General features: G+C 36.7%; 2 protein-coding genes across 2 annotated transcripts in view; both read right to left on the reverse strand.

The window, feature by feature from the left end:
- LOC120336360 (octanoyl-[acyl-carrier-protein]:protein N-octanoyltransferase LIPT2, mitochondrial-like) overlaps positions 1-17,266 on the reverse strand; it is a 140,883-nt gene that overhangs the window by 33,152 nt on the left and 90,465 nt on the right. The gene's annotated exons all lie outside the window — the stretch shown is intronic.
- Positions 1-17,266, reverse strand: part of LOC120336024 (adenylate cyclase type 2-like) — a 41,893-nt gene that overhangs the window by 9,573 nt on the left and 15,054 nt on the right. Inside the window, exons 4-18 of the mRNA XM_039403630.2 lie at positions 15,080-15,159; positions 14,385-14,582; positions 13,461-13,605; positions 12,386-12,537; positions 11,111-11,279; positions 9,863-10,510; positions 8,096-8,265; positions 7,621-7,722; positions 6,833-7,011; positions 5,353-5,519; positions 4,061-4,342; positions 3,305-3,476; positions 2,563-2,650; positions 752-1,055; positions 276-435 (exon numbers count right to left, since the gene is read on the reverse strand). Of these exons, the coding sequence (XP_039259564.2) occupies positions 276-435; positions 752-1,055; positions 2,563-2,650; positions 3,305-3,476; positions 4,061-4,342; positions 5,353-5,519; positions 6,833-7,011; positions 7,621-7,722; positions 8,096-8,265; positions 9,863-10,510; positions 11,111-11,279; positions 12,386-12,537; positions 13,461-13,605; positions 14,385-14,582; positions 15,080-15,159 (3,016 nt within the window). The remainder of the gene's footprint in view (positions 1-275; positions 436-751; positions 1,056-2,562; positions 2,651-3,304; positions 3,477-4,060; positions 4,343-5,352; positions 5,520-6,832; positions 7,012-7,620; positions 7,723-8,095; positions 8,266-9,862; positions 10,511-11,110; positions 11,280-12,385; positions 12,538-13,460; positions 13,606-14,384; positions 14,583-15,079; positions 15,160-17,266) is intronic.

Raw genomic sequence — 17,266 nt, forward strand, 5'->3', positions numbered from 1 at the left:
ACCCTCCCTCCCTTTTTTCTGTAACGTTTTTTGCAGGCACTTAACAATGTGAAATAGCTATGATTTTGAAGCACAGAACTCAAGATACAAAACATATCATAGTTAAGAATTAAAATACTGTCAAATCTCGCGGCGCCTGTTTATTCATTTCTTCTTTTATGCATGAATATATCTTAGCGTTATTGGCCCTTCGCGATTCATACATTGGTACACTTTCCACTTCAGTTGAGGCCTTGATCGGAAAAAAAATTTGTGAATACAAAATATCCTCCTACCTCTGATATGTTCTTTCCCTAGTTGGTTATAATTTTGATTGTCAATACTTCTTAGCATTCTGTCATTTATTTCGTCATAATCAGATTTTCTTTGCTTCGTTGGAGCCAAATTATGAGGTAATATTCCCAGTGACGTCACATCTTTGAAAGCTGAAGCAGTCTGAAAATCGAAAAGTGAATAGTTGTTTCATATTATCCGAACTAACTCTACGAAAGACTATAACAGCGCTTTTCTTTTTTTACGATTTATTTATTTTAGCGATATTTATTCCGATAAACTGTTGTGGATTTCATTGGAATTTAACGAAAAAAGTTGAGAATCACAGCACACAAGGCCGGTATTACTAACTTTTAAAGGGCAGTATGTGGACGTATAGATCGCTCACAAATTTCTACGTATACTCAGAGATATGGAAAATACATAAAAACTGAGCGAATTTTATTATTTCAAACATAAAAATAGTATATTCTGTTACCTTTTTCCGTCGTTTCTTGTTCACATTTGCATTTGTGAGTAAATTTTCAAACGGCAATTCCGGTTTCCATCCTTTTTCAGTAAACGAACGATTCCTTCGATGCTTGAATGACAATTTCGGAAACATATTCGGTGTCAGAGAAGATTTTGATTCTAATCTAGTCTTTTCGTATCCGTTTACGACTCGCGGGCTATGTGGGGGATTCCTTACATCATTTCCGTTGATAGTGACATCACTTCCGGTTTCTTCGTCGCTTTGTTTACGATTTTTACGACCGAACATTTTCAATATCATTATAGGCATTCTGGAAGAAATATACATAATGTTTGATAAGTTTAATCTAAGTAGTAGGTCCAAATTTGCATAAAGGAGTTGTGTTTATAATTTTGCTTCACTCAAGTTGTGTGTGTTTCGATTTGAATTGCTTTTAGTTAACTGTAAAATTCAGATGCATCTGATACATCTAATCAATTTCCCCACTTTCGCAAGTTTATTTTGACTCAAATAGTTTAAAAATATCCTAATATTTAAATAATAAAATTTAGATAAATTCACGTTACTGAAATACTAAAAACCGAGAAATAGGATACGATTTACATATTTATCCCGGAGAAGAGTAAAGCCGATAAGACGGCTCAACCATATGGCGAAACACGCTTCTCGTCCGGATATCAGTTCATGTCGGGTATGGGATTAGTTATAGCCATTTATATGTTTTCAGATACATGAACTTGATGGTGGAGGAAGCCGTAAGCCGTAACAAGCGGTTGCGTGAACCACCCTATGTCGGCGAGTCCAGCAATCCTCTCGCACATACTTATCCCGCATGGGTTTCAACAGACATGCGGTAGCGAGCGTATTCCTAACGCTAAGCACGATTCGCCATGCCGGCGTACAAGTTTGCCCGAAGCAAAGTCCCAACTCTCTAGGCTTCAATAGAAAGTTGGAAGACTAGTAAGCGACCACGTACACGCTATAAGCTATGTATAGACTTTATCATGGCGTATCAAAAATGCGGTGGTTTGATTATTCACCACTAGTTCCACATTCGACAACAGGTACGAGCGGTACCAGTCGCTCAGTGGTGCACGACATTTTTGAGAGGTCGGATTAAACCTTACCACAGTGATATGGTAAATAGATTATATTCTCATACTCAAGCGTTTATCGGTAAGTAGATTTGAATAAAATATGGGCTTCCTCGGGCATTTAGATTGGTTGATTATAATAGCAGTTTAAAAGACTTTTCTGCTCAAAGCAAAGTCAGGCGCAATTAACAAGTGAAGAACACCCACTTCTGAGCAATTACACGGGCAACTAAGATCCCAAGATCTACTGAAGCAATATAGATTTATGGTTGTGGTTTACGCACCATTGTATCTTGTGTGACGCTTGTGAAATTATCCAGTTTTGACAGCGCTTGGTACAGTATTAAATATGTCCCGATATGCGAACGCCACACAGTGATATGAATAAGATTAGAGATTAACATGTTTCCTCATATTAATCATCCATACTAACTTTGACACTAAGTTTAACAAGAATTGCATGTGGTACACGCGGTACATTTGGCAACAGTGGTCCATGTGGCACGCGTGGCACAAGTGCTACATGTGGCACAAATGGATTAAATTGACGCAAGTGATATAAGTAGCACCTGACACGAGTGGTGCAAAATGTGGCACAAGTGGTGCAAGTAGTGCATGTGGTACAAGTGGCACCGTGACGCAAGTGGCACGAACGATATACGTGGCACATGTGGCATACGTGACGCACGTAGTTCAACTACACCAAATTTAAAATGTTCTTACCTCCACCTTCTTCGTGCAGTCGATGAGACAGATGAAGTATCGCTGTCGTATTCATTATTTTTGACTGCAGCACCGTTTGATAGGTTTCCTGACAAATAACGAATTAGTTTATAAATTATTATAATTATAATTGGATTTTTTACAACGTAGCATAGCTATAGGTCGTCCAAACTTTTTGAACCTGCCCACAAAGTGAGGGATTCAGCCGCCAGACCTGGTTGACTGTGAGATTTCATTCGTTTACTGCCAGTGAAATGAACCTTCTAGCCTGGATTATGGTCTTATACAGAAATATTTTATGTCGGAAGTTTTTCTAAGACCTTCAGTTATGCGGAACTCGCTACTTCAAATCTGTTTCAGTTGCTATTTGTACTTCTGCGGAAACACGTAAATTTGCTCAGTCGTCAGTCAGGAATGAGTTACCTTTACTTCTGACTGAAGCATTAGCGAATTCTTCGAAAACAAGTTCTAGTGGGAAGAGTAGTACACGAGAAGCATATGGTACAACTATAAGCGGGGGAAAGTGGGACGCGACATTACTAAAGCTCACCGTAAACACATTATACGAATGGGTCGAACTTGGGACAAGTGAGACACATTTTTAGGACACCGGAAAACATAGTATAACTGGTGCAAATAATAATACACACGAGGTGCATATGGTACGACTGTAAGCGAAAAAAAGCAGGGCGCGACAATACTAAGACAGCAAAAAATAAACAGTTGAAAAATAAATACTAACCGTTGGAAAATGACTTTGTCATCCGCACCTCTGGTATTTGATTAATTATGATGGAAGGTACTCGTTGTCTGCTTGGTGTGGCCGGATATTCTTGTGGTATATGAAGCATTGTTTTCGTGGTTGGAGAGGGAACGCTCTGAACAGTTGATGTTGATCCTCGTTTCTGTTGGAACTAGAGAAAAAAAGAGAGAAATGCGTATGGGCTGGCGGCTAAAGCGGTAGACTTAACTATGTTTAAATCCCGTGCCCACCACCTCACCCATGGTAGAATAAATCAGGTAAAAAAACTTCCCAACTCGAAAAATCGCGGTCTTTCATGAGATAATAATTGTTCATATGCTGGTGACTTCTTACCCAGGGCCTTGTCCGGAATGCCTGTGTGAGAATAGCTCTTAAACGAACTTGTTGCCTCTACATGCCAGTGAGGGCAAACGCGTAGAATATAGAAAATTAGGCGCTCCAGGAGTATGAGTACCAATATAAGGGTAACTAGTTTTGTTCGCCTATTTTACATCAAGTTGTGTAAAGGGACTGAAACCTATGGGGAGAAGGATTAAATACACTTGGCTAACACAAACAGTTCAAAAATTGAAATAAAATTATGGCCTAACCCTAACCTCGTACACACACTACGGAAGTACCAATAATTCATCTTTCTACCTCATGAAAGGAGGGTTTGACATTGAATAGCCCTAAAAACTAAAGATGGCTTTACCTACACTATATACATGGTATAAACAAAAAATCCAGTCTTACCCGATCTATACTTGAAGTATCATTTCCGTTAATCAAAGCAGATGTGCTTGTTAGGCTTCCTGTCTCGTTGTGAACTTGTATAATCGGGTTATGGTGACTGTATTGGAAAGGTACTGGTGATGAAGATCGACGATTATAACTCGGGGTCGAGCTTCTTGAATCGTTATCATTGTTCTCCTGTAATCGGATTGGCTGCTGATCGTACCGATCTACTATGAGATAGGTTTTGATGTTGTTCTCCCTCAAAAAGCGATTTCGAGTACCGCCTCGACCGTCTTCAACCTGCAAAAATATAAAAAAAAGATCTTCGATGTTGCGTTAAGTATCACTATCTATTAGCATCAATACGTTAAAGCAGTAGTTAGATTTGAACTTTATTTACAGTTGTGTGGTATAGATTTCTGGTTTAATTAAACCCAACGCCCACGCGAGTCCCGCTTCAGACACTCACAATCTGCAAATAGGTTCTCGATATGAGGTGTTTATTGGCTCACCAGACCGCGAGCCGCACCTTCATTTAACATAGGATTTCTAGTAATTGCATACACAAAAAGTTTGGTGAATGATCTTATGACATGCGTTGTTCACTTCGGACGAGCCAAAGTGAATAGTCACTCTGGCACAAGCTAAGCTGTTCAGGCCTTGTAACGTCATATGCATAAATTGTACTCGGGTATTGGGTAAGGAACCAGATTAATCCATAGTAAAAACTCGTTTTGCGGGCCGAACACAATTCAATATCGGCACTTCTTTGCGGGCCACACAGTTTTTCCTTGCGGGCAGCATTTGGCCCGCGGGCCGCAGGTTGCACACCCCTGCATTAGAGCGTTCTCGTATTCGAACCAGCCACCTATTCTCCAGCACGCTAAATTGGGTAGACAATGCTAAAAGAAAGAGATTCTGGTTTTTCCAAAAATTGTCGCTGTGGATGAAAGTGTTGAAATACTCTCAAAAAGAAACAGAGCCCGAACTAATTTTTGGACCTCCTAAACCTAAAGTATGCGCACCAAGATGGCGCACAACCTGAACTCAGGTTGTGTACCAGGTTAGGGTTCAGGTTGTGCGACATCTTGGTGCACATACTTCAGACGTACCAATTTTTTTATATATTTATTAATCATTAGGGTAAACGAGATAGCGTTAGAATGAAAAAAATATGAATTTGAAACATATGAATAGAATAGTCCCGAGCTCTCAACTAAAAGAGGAAAGTTTACTTCCATAATACGAACAATTGCCATGAAGCTTAGATATCCATAACAATACATAACAAGGAAAGAAGCCATTGTTACCTCATAATCTCCTGACAAGCATTTATACACAGCTTCAGATATATGAACTCTCCCTGGTACTCCGCCTGATTCCATTGCATTTGCTATGTTAACATCATTCGACCAAACATCGAATTGCCATTTTCGAAGACCAAGGACGCCGCATTGAACTGATCCGGTGTGAATACCTGTAAATGGAGATATCAATATTATTTTATGAGACAATTCCACTCCTAAAAAAATTCTACTAGCAGTCATGTTATCAACCGCTGCAATATTATTTTGAAATCATCTCAACCCTGGAGATGATGGCATGGAATTTGAGCTAGAGATATTCAACCTAGGGCGCCAGCGTAGCTTGGCCTGAGGCAATAACAAGTCAAATATAGACCATTTCACAACCAATGCCTTCGGAGCTTGAAACGCTTTTCAGACCCGCAAGATTCTCAAAAAGCTACCTTAGCAAGTCTACGCTATAACTTGGCAATTAGAAATTCCAGAACAATTCCCTCCCCTTTTGAAAATTTCTGGCTACGCCCTGTTCGAAGCCAGCGAACAAAATGACAATCACAATGAATTTTGGTTGTATATCAAAAACTCTTAAGAGTGATCATACAAGATTATGACGTATACTTATTATGACGTAAGTTGTCGCCTGTAGGTAGCATGAATTGTGATAGAATCCGATTTAGAGTTTTATTTTTAGCGGTTTTTGATATTTTCTACAAAAATTTGAAAATTGAAGAATTCCAGTTCTTTAATTTCCATATAATAACGGTAACACAGATCACATTTATTATGAATTCCCAGTTTTAGCTTATTTATCGGAGGTCAGGTAAGGTTTGAAGATAAATACGCCCTAATACGAACACTTTATCTATGCTCATCCGTGGCCAATGTTGATTTTTAGAATCTATTCAACACCGAAACGAACTAAATTACTAAAGGAATACAGTAAATTTTCTTATTTTCGTACATTTACAAATAATAGTTCGGACTATTTGTATTTCCCAATTAACGACATATGGTATCTAAAGTGACCTTCTTTATTTTGTCCAATTCTCACGTCTCATTGAGTCCATATCTTAGGTAGGATAGCCAATCCATCCCTCAACAAATTCATAATTAAGAAGCACTTCCGTTTTTAGGATCAGTTATTTTTAAAAGCTGTCGTGAAGACCCGTAAAGTATTTGGTACATTATTGAGACAAGAATGGTCTTGAATCTAACTAAGCTAACTACTAACATTTCTCCTATTTTCAACACATAAGCATCGAGCTATGTCTTAGTAATCTAAAACGTTTATTTGTTTTAAATTATTTCCAAGTGAATGATGATTTTACCACATATTTGCTCATTTGCTGCACTGATAGCAGAACTGCAGTAAATGGCAGTACCATATTCGAATCCATATATATGAATAGGCGAACAGAATTAGTTACCTCCATATTGGTAAACATACTTCTGGAGCGCCCAAACAACATTTAGGAATTGTCATTACCTATTCTCATTTGCATTTTATTTCCACTATCTTCAATTCTGTTCAAAACTTCAATCATATCAAGTCCCATTTCCACACAACAGTGGGCGTGATCTGGGCGTGGTTCAGGAATTCCGGACACGCAGTAATAACAGTCTCCGAGTATCTTAATCCGTAGGCAGTTGTGCTTCTGCGCTAACCTGAATTTAGAATAATGAAAATAAGCAATTTCAAATGACCTTAATAAGCAGTTTCGTTTATTCAGATTTCTTTAAAACACTCATTGTTGTTGGTCTGGGCTTAAAAATCGCCCAAAAAACTTAATATAATTTAGTATGTAAACAAAAAAGAAAACCCGAAAAAGAGAGTGAAAAAAGAATTCGCAACACCAAGTTAATAATTTTGTAACCGTTGCCAAATAAAATATCAAATTTGTAAACAGGAGTGTGATGTAATATAAAACATTTATTAAATAAAAGATCTCGCCAAGTCGGATTCATTGCAGGATAACACTAGTATTGTGCCGCCGATCGTGATTTGGCGGTTGTTTTATAATTTTTTTCTAATTGCGAAGGGAAATATAATGCTACCTTATTCGATTATGTGATACAGCTGATCATTTAAAATCAGTTTTTTTGCAACGAAAGAAAATGACATATCAAAATCAATTGCATTATCTACCTAATCCAATATACCCTGAGTCAGGTGGCAATGAGAACTGAAACGGACTGGATTGCGAACACAGTCAAGTATAATGGTTGAACCACTAGCTAGGGCAGGCCATGAAAAATCAAAATATAATCACAAACCTGTCGAATCTGGCGAACATTTCATTCAAGGTTGCAACTAATCTTTGAGGCGGAAGAATAGTCGACATTTCAGTGAAACCTTTCACATCGGCATACAGGATACTGTGTAAGAATGAAAACAAAATTGAACAAGTAATTTTAGTTCTTTTTCACATCGAAACTATTTGTGTGTAGTGAAAAATAATGCAGATATAGCTGTTACTATGCCATGGCTTGACCTCCTGCTAATGCAATTAGGTTTAAACACAGCAGAGTTGCCTTACTTCCATTCTCTTGTTCAACCCTTGGGAAATTTGGAATGCACCCCAGGACAATCCCCAATTGATCAGCCATATTCACATTACCAACAAAATATCAAATAAAAAAATATTATCTGAAGAAACTTAATCATAAAGTGTAAATTAAAGTTGCTATAATAGGCGAGATGAATCCCCCTTGAGTAACAATACAACTTCTATAGATAGTTCATATTTACCTGACATTGTCATATTTTTTGATATAAATTTTGTTGATTTGGTCAGAGTGAACACGCGACGTCGTCCTCATGATAGGAGATCCGGGTAGTTTTGCGTTGTCGACTTCGGAGATATCGTTGATCATCTGCAGGGCTATGAAGCGAGGTATCACGGACAATATCAATCGTTCCTGCCGATGTAAGGAATGCATATTAATAGGATAGAATTCCAATTATATACAAAGCAGGGTGTCCATAAAGTCCCTTTACAATTTTAATATTGTTATGAAGTCAGTTCTCAATATATCTTAACTAGGTTTGTTGCTTTTCAATCAGTATTTTTTTTAGTAATTTTTTCCGCCGGTTACCAGTCCATGTCGGGTATGTGATTAGTTGGCTATAGTTATTTTGTTAGATGCATGGGATTGATGGTAATGGAAGCCATAATAATAGCAACTTTTTCTATACTAGACTTGAGCAAGGCCAAACAAACTTCGAAATTTTATTAAAATGAACTTTTTAGACTGGAAGACCCAACGATATAAGATACCATCATTTACATACGAAGATTGCGCCTGGATATGAAATAAAACTACCAGAATAGGTATTTTATATTTTCCTTTATTGATTTGTGTTGGATCAACATACTAAAATCAAAAATGGCATCTATATTTTAGTTAATGGATTTAGGACCGCACAGGAGCGATTCCTAAATCCCACAGGACGCAAAAACGGTTTTAATAAATGTTGAAAAATGTTTAGTATTTCTCTTGCATATAGGCTGGACAAGCAGGTTTATTTACGTGTCGTACAGGGTGAAAAAACTACAGGGTGAGAAGAAATTATTCACCAATAATTGACATAATTCTGATTCGTGTTTCGTGATTGCTATATTGATTACTCGAATATAACATGATATGACAGTGAATAAAGGACTAACTTGAAATATTAAAATCTATTATTTTGGATATATGGAGTTTTTCTTTTTTCATTTCATATACGCAGTCATTGGTACGTAATGAGCTTTTATTATTGAAAAAAAAAACGGGGTCATTACGGTTCAGGATTGCCTACCCAATTTAGTACACCCTGGATGAAGTGGGTCGCATGGGGTTTAAACCCCACGATCACGATCTTTAAACTACGAGGCCAACCTAGTTAGGTATGATCTGATCCAGTGGTTCCCAAACGGTTTCGCGCGCCCAAAAAGGTGGGCGTAGGCAATTTTTTGAAGGGGCCTGGAAGCTACGACAATCAAAAAATAATTTTTTTTGTTAGATTTGTTCTTGCCTGCCTTATTTTGGATATTTACGTTTCATCCACGTATTTTCAACGTGTTTTTTGAATAAAACATGCTTTCGCCTTACTATAGGTTATTACTTATCGATCTTAAGATCGGTAAGTATATTGATAGGTATTTGTATGTATGTCTGTGTGTGTGTGTGTGTGTGTGTGTCTGTTAGATGAACGCGATATCTCACGAACGCGTGGTTGAATCTGCTCCAAATTTTGCATGTGCATGCACCTTACCTCGGACCAGACGCCTATCGATTTTGGGTTAATTATGTCGTATAATTAGCGAGTTATTAACTAATTACCGATCTAAGATCGATAAGTCTTCGGTCTCCGACCGATATTCTCGTTTGTAGCTTATTGTTAGATAATTATCTTTGTGGTGGGCGCGAGACTTGACAAATTCTAAAAAGGGGGCGCGGCCTTAAAAGTTAAAGAACCACTGATCTAAGCACTAATACCACAGCCCGTGATGAGAAAAAAACTTTAAAATACCTGGTTATAATTCTCCCTTTCGAGTTTCAATCTCGCTTTTATGCATTGTCGTGTTTCAATAAAAGTTTGTCTTTGGGCCCGATCCATTAGAAAACTCGTCCAAATCCCAGCGATGTGGGCGCACAAGGTTACTAGCACCATACCAATAACAAACCTTGCAAATGTGTTGGAGTCGACAGGAACAAAGTTTGAATTATAATCAGTTTCATTAGAATCCGATCGAGGAATCATGTCATAACGCGAAATATATTCCTTTGCTGTTAGATTCAAAGTATCGATATAATCAGGAAAATCTGTGTTTTTGGCGTAACTCAGCAATGAATATTTGTCGTCCCCATTTGCTGATGTTAGTAAGTTTTGCTCGTGGGAATTTATAATGTTATTTGCCATATATCCTGTTATCTTTACGTCCGGCTGAACCGTTGCAGTTATAATAAGCGCAGAAAATAGTCTTAAAAGTGTTAAATTGGATGATTTTGCCACGTTTTCTTCAGTTATTGAATCCATGTCTCTAGTTAAAATAGTCTCTGTGGTGGTACTAGGGTCTGTAGTCAATGTAGTTATACTACCTCCACTAGTTGCCACGGCGTAGCAGAGTGTACGGCCCAGTATCTCCAATAATGATTGGATTAGCGCCATGCAAGCAGCCTGTAACAAAACAAGTTGTATGTGAGTATTCGATAGTACCCCAAGAGCCTCCCCAAAAATTAACAATAAAATGAATGACATGTTTACATTTTTCGTGTTTAGTATTTTTGGGTTATATCACCGATAGCATGTAACTCCCAAAACTGTGAAAAATAGAAAACTAATCAAGTCCTAACTTTATTGCATTTCCACTTTCAAACTCACTGGATATACATACATTCGTTTCTGCACAATTCGATATTCAAATTCGTAAATATTATTCCAGAACAAATTTTTAGGGTAACAATATAATTTCAGCCTTCTCGTAACGTTATCGAATCTGTCAGCAGCTTTCAAAGTACTCTAAATATATTTATCGCGGAACAAACAATGTTATAATTTCCAGCAAATATTGTTTTCGCCACTAAATTTCAAAGGGTTAAATAAGGCCGTTTACTTCTTTTTGCAGGAATTCAATTTTACAAAATGATAATATTTAAAATCAAATTTTTCTAAATTATTTGTAAAATCAAGAATTTGATATACCGAATATAATTATTTTCAAACTATTCTAATATTAAAAGCCCTGGTGAAATAACGTAGCAATTTGAAATCACCTACCCAAATTAAAGGTACAGGTAACATAGTATAAGTAACAAAAGTGAAGCACAGTAAGATCGGCATTCCCTCAGAAACAAACGATAGATACGATCGTTGCTCGTTCGTTGAATAATAAATATCAAATTGTCCAAACGCGATCATGATCAACCACGTGAATATTCCATAGATTCTGTAAAAGATATTGAAGTTTAATCCGGATTTTACCTTGTCACTCTGGTTAGTAATATCCAAGTCAGTGACTTTCAACATTTTCGAATAATATTCCCTTATGTGGTCAAAGCGCATTATCGCAATTAATCTGTGGTAGTTTTTGAACGATTGCCAATAGGCAATTTGTCTCCCCACAACACATAAAACTTTCATTTGTAGTTCAATCTTTAATGTCTTTTCATCCATTGAAATAGTAATTTCTCTCCCTAGTAAGGAATACAGGTATCACATTTGCGGAGAAACGCCTATTTGAGAACTCAAAACTTTGGGAATAAACTCAAAATTGAAAGAGGGATGAATGGATAGATGAATAGTCATATACTCCTGCTCTCAGGGTGATTCAGGGTTTTGAACAGGTCAGATTATTAGGATGTTTTATATACAAGTAAAAATGAAAATGTGTGATGAGATCAAGACTTCACAAGTCCAGAATTGTATGAATCTCACTTCATATGATTGACTTAGCAATCTGCTAACGTAATATGTGTATCCTAGCCCGGAAATACCATGGATCTCACGTCATATGCTTACTCTAACGGTAACCATGTTCCTAAAGTTTTACATTTATCCTAACTCAGAACACACCGCGAATTCCACTTCATATGTCTATTTTAACCGATTGCTCAAAGTTTTATGTCTATCCTAACCCAGAACATACCATGAATCCAACTTAATATGCCAACCACAATATATATACCTTACGGTGACCGTACATTTGAACCCACGTACATTTGAACCCATGCGTATATCCACGGGTTCAATCTATATGCGGGTGCTAAAACCCATGGGTTAGGGTTAGTATGGGTTTAACTATCCGTGAAACAAAAAAAATTCCATAGGTGCAATAGTATGCAGGTGCAATTGTCATGGGTTCAAATGTACGTGGGTTCAAATGTAATGGAACCATACCTTACACCCTAGTACAGAACAGGGAGAGGAATGTAGCAAACCAATCCATATGTACACATTTTAACCAAAAACAAGAATAGGAAAATTAGGTTAATACCAACAAAGTTGCAATGCTTAATTATAGAAAAGACTTTTCAAAATAAAAACCATACTTACTGTAATTTTACCCAAGACGATTTGAACGACGGAGAAGAGTTTCGAAATGTTAGAATTATAATCGCAATAAAACCAAGCAACGTTACAACTGAAACTACTATATAAGCGATATTTGATACATCAGTAAACATACGGTAAGACAACATGATGATCTGAAAAATGAAAAATATTATTTAGTGTGTAGTGAATAAGAGAGCAGGATTTGAAATAAGTGTTTGGGGGTTTCAGGATATATCCTTAATAGACTTGTTTCAATATTAAAGTCAAGTGAAAAAAATTTCATAGCAAGGTATTTCGACTGCAGAGCAATAATACTAAAACAATTGAAATCACAATAATACCTTTAAAATCACTCCCAAACCCCCAATCTGGAACAAAATTGTATGACGATTTTCACCCATGTCATATGACCCAAAGATTTACCCAATATATCACTTATTTTATATATTTCGAAAAGTCTTTTTTGAGTACTGAAGAAAGAAAGCTACATCATAGGGTCCCACCGAAATCGTCCAGAGGAGAATCCAATTAGCGTAACAATTTATTAATAATGGCTCTCAAAAGTCATCGTAAAAAGCAATAGTTTTTGGCAGACGCTGTAGTATTCAGCTGAAGTAATTGACTAGACTCTAGTTGGACTCAGGTCACGAATATCCGAAACTCGGAGTGAGTCGACTCATATGAATGAAATGACTCGCCATCAACTGACCGTCAGAGAGACTCAACTCGGCTTCGGACTCCGGACACAACACTGCTTTGACCACCAAAAATTTGGAAACAACTTCCTCAATAGTTGAATATTTTAATCTCAACAACAATAATAATACCATTTAAAAACAAAAGAGCGATAGCCTTCTATCGAAATATACAATCTTTAACCAATGAAAATTTCAAAGCAATTGGTTCATTAGTTGATGAGAAAAGCAATTTTTTCATCATAAACAGAAGAAAAACACCAACAAGAACAACAACAACATAACAGTAAAACGATCCATAGATCTACTTCGTGTCAAACAAGAAGGCGCCGAATATGAATTGCGCTGTCATTTTCATAAAGCAAATTTACTCCACTTACCTTATTTATCAATAGCAAAATAATTAATGCAATGAGCGAAGCTCGCTTCTCCATAAAGAAATATCTGTTGTAAATATCTTCCAGTACGCCATTGAATGAGTTACGAAATGTAGGCAAAATAACCGCGTTCAATAGGTATCCAAGTCTGAAAAAGAAGTTGAAATTAACTATTGTAGGAGTTGTATAATTCCCAGTCGGAATTTGTGTTTTTTTATGTGTTCAACGCGAACGGGCTCTGTACAATAATTCACCGATACCTCGGGACCTAGGGGAGAGAAAAACCATCAATACGTTACTCATCCGGGAGGTAGTTTTGTCGCTCTTGAAAAGGAATTTTGCTCTGTATTTGCTGTACTATTACTGATATTCTTTAGTTCTTTGTTCATGTCCTCATTATAAACTACCTAAACCGTGCATGATAGGTTTAGTAGTGTTGTCTTTCTTTTGAGATCACTAAAGTTAGAAATTGAACAAATAACCAAAACCGAGTATTTATGGATAGTGAGGGAGGAATAAAGAGATTAAAAATAGGCAAAAGAAACTAATATACCAAAAAAACATTTATAGCCATAGCAATGGGGTTGCGTCGTTTGAAATGAGACAATAATCCGTGCGTCTTTTTAACACTATTTTGCCATGTTCGTGAGCGATTGACTGATAACATAACGTTTTTGGCCTGATATCAATCTTTCCTCCAATCGCCAAGCTATGTGAAAATGCGCGCTTGTATAGCTTGGATAACTTCGACAGCAGAGTAGATCCGTGGAGAGATTTTTCAAACTATCGTTAGATATCAGTGGCTGCTTATATTTGGCCTTGTTCAGAGCCAATCATTACGTCATACTACGTCACATAAAAACAATTTGCCCCCCTTTCGGGATTTTGAGCTGGCTTGGAACCATTGCTCTCCAATGCAATTTTTACCTGTATGATTTATTAAATTGTCTTGGCAGGACATCTTCGTCTATGATTGTTTGTCTGTAAGTATTTATTTCATCGTCAGTTGTAGAGAATGATCCTGGCGCGATTCTGTTCACTCTGTTGTGAGATTGACCATTTTGTTCTTCAGTGTTGTGAGGGGATGATAGGTTTAAAAGTGTTGTCTTTCTTTTGAGGATTTCTCTGTAAAAGGTAACTGTATAGAAAAGAGGTCTACGTACCGAAAACTTCGTAAGGAACAGTTAAATTAAAGAACAGTTAACAGCGCGCTGTCAGGGAAAAATTTGCCCCCCTTACCACAGCGTCTCTATCTTTGCTCTGAGATTCGCACTGTTCTCAGTAACCACTAGTAGTAGCATGAAGGTTTATTTCAGCATAGATATACCGAAATATCCAACGAAAGCGAGAAATACAAATAGCATATTAGTTCCAAGTGAAAAAATCTTAATCATACCGTCGGCTTGATCAGTTGTACACACTTTGCTGATATGCACCAAAATTCGAACCGCTGTCAATATATATCAGCCCTTTACAGTGGAGACCAGTCAAACCGCGATCTATATCTCCGTTCTATTCTTAACTTCGAAATGTAGCAAACTACCGTAATCCTAATAATATCATTGCACTCAATCAGTAGATGTTATATAAAGCGACGTAATTTTTGAATAATTAATACGCACCTGTTAAAACTTTGTATTGTTTCAGCTTCTGCACTGATGTGTGTTGTTCCAATATGTTGATATCTTGCTACTCTGCGCACCTGTATCGAACCAAGTTATATTGATTAATGATTAATTATTTAATTAGGACTCGTGTATAAAATGAACAAATGTTGGCTGTGGGAATGAATAGAATTACTTTGGTCCCACCAGAAACTATATTTTGATTCAACACGATTTCCATTCCCTCGATCATAGTTTCTCTATTCGCGTCAAAATATAGCAGTCAAGGGTGGGCACGGTTTTTAAACCAGGGGCCACAAATTTTGCCCACCTAGACTGGCGGGCCATGTAAGTGTGACATAAAAAGTTACATTTTATGAACAATATTTACAGTGTTACAAAGCAAAGGTGGAAAACGATATGCTATATCCTGTCAAAACTAAATTTAACCGCAATCTCAACAATTTCCTTGAGCTATTTTTAGCTGAAACATCAAAATTTCAAGATTTCAGTTCGGTTGTGGCAGCATCAGGCGGGCCAGATTGAATTACCCAACGGATCGGATTTGGCCCGCAGGCCGTACTCTGCTCATGTCTAAAGTAGACGATTCAGTCAAACTTAATTGCCTATAATCCTGTAGTCTATGGACGTTTCCCCGATGCCTACATGATTCTCCTTATACTTTATCATTGCAAAATTTTCTACGCTAATTTTGAAACTGTTTTGGAGAGTTGGCGCCTACCAACTGACTCACATGTTCAAAACTATCATTTTTATTCGAAACAAAGAACCACGTGCCACTTGTAGTTACTGATAGATAATTTTAGGCTAGTCTATCGCAGCGTTTGCGGTACCAATTTTTGATTATTGTACCTAAAATAAAGGTCCTCGGAAGACATAATGACAACTGAGTTATTAAATTTACAACCAATTTTTGAAAACACAACTAAAAACTGACGTATACAACGCAAAACCACGATAATGAGAAAATGTTTACAACAGTTCTATAGGAAATTTCGCCGCAAGAAAAACCGCCTTATTTAAAAAAGATCCGTTATTTAAGAGCATACGCTAACCCTAACCTTATAAACCTATCTGTTTTTATACTTGTTTTACAGCAAAATGCGGCGAAATTCTCGGACACGGATTACAATAATGATCGGATATCAGTCAGAGCGGCGGGATAAATCCCAATTGTTACGTCATTAACCTATTGCTGATTTGTAATTGTTATGGAAATAAACAAGGAAATTGACGCTCGGGGAACATCCATTGCCATCATAAAAAGAGATTTTGTGGTTGGGAAATAAACTTAAAACTGACTCAATATAAACCACGGTAAATGTTTTTTGAGTAATGAAAACCGGAAAATTATATGACAAACATGATGAGTACACACAAGTACAAAAACAAAAAACAGATATGCGTCATTTTTTTTTTACAAAATAAAAACATGACACATAAAATAAGAAAATCATCTTCATCAATATAAATCCAATCAGTATTTTTTCGCATTCGCAATTTGTTTAAGCTCATTTAATGTACAATTATTTTGTCATAATGGAATAATCGAACAATTGAGGATAATCAACGTTCGTGTAAGCTACTTTTGCCAAACGTTAATAGGTAAGGTAATTCCATTAAGGTAATTCCAGTAAAATATACAGCATTTTTACAGAATTTTATTAAAAGTGTTTTTTCAATCATTATCAAACCCGAGGGGGAAAATGTCAATAATCGTGTTGATTCAAGATTCTGTAATCATCTGCTAATACTGGTAAACTCCAGTAAAATATAGAGCATTTAATGAAAGCATGTTTTTCATTATCACGCCGAAAACGTCATAAAGCAGCAAATTGCTGTATTCACATGCTAATACTAGTAAATTTTAGTTAAATATACAGCATTTTCAACAGCATTTAATTTAAAGTGACTTTCTCATTAACAAGCCTCAAATTGTTATCAAGCAGCAAAATGTCGTATTCCCCGTTAATACTAGTAAATTCTGGTAAAATGTTAGGCATTTTTACCAGCATATAAATAAACTATGTACCTCATTATCACGCCGCAAATTGTTATCAAGCAGACAAATGCCGTATCCAACTGCCAATAGTGGTAAACTCCAGTTAAAATTATTTAGCATTTTCATAGCATTTAATTGAAAGTGTATTCCCTCGTTAACAAGCCGCAAATGCAGTATTCAAC

Source organism: Styela clava, chromosome 2 (assembly GCF_964204865.1).
Source record: "Styela clava chromosome 2, kaStyClav1.hap1.2, whole genome shotgun sequence".
Lineage (NCBI taxonomy): Eukaryota > Metazoa > Chordata > Ascidiacea > Stolidobranchia > Styelidae > Styela > Styela clava.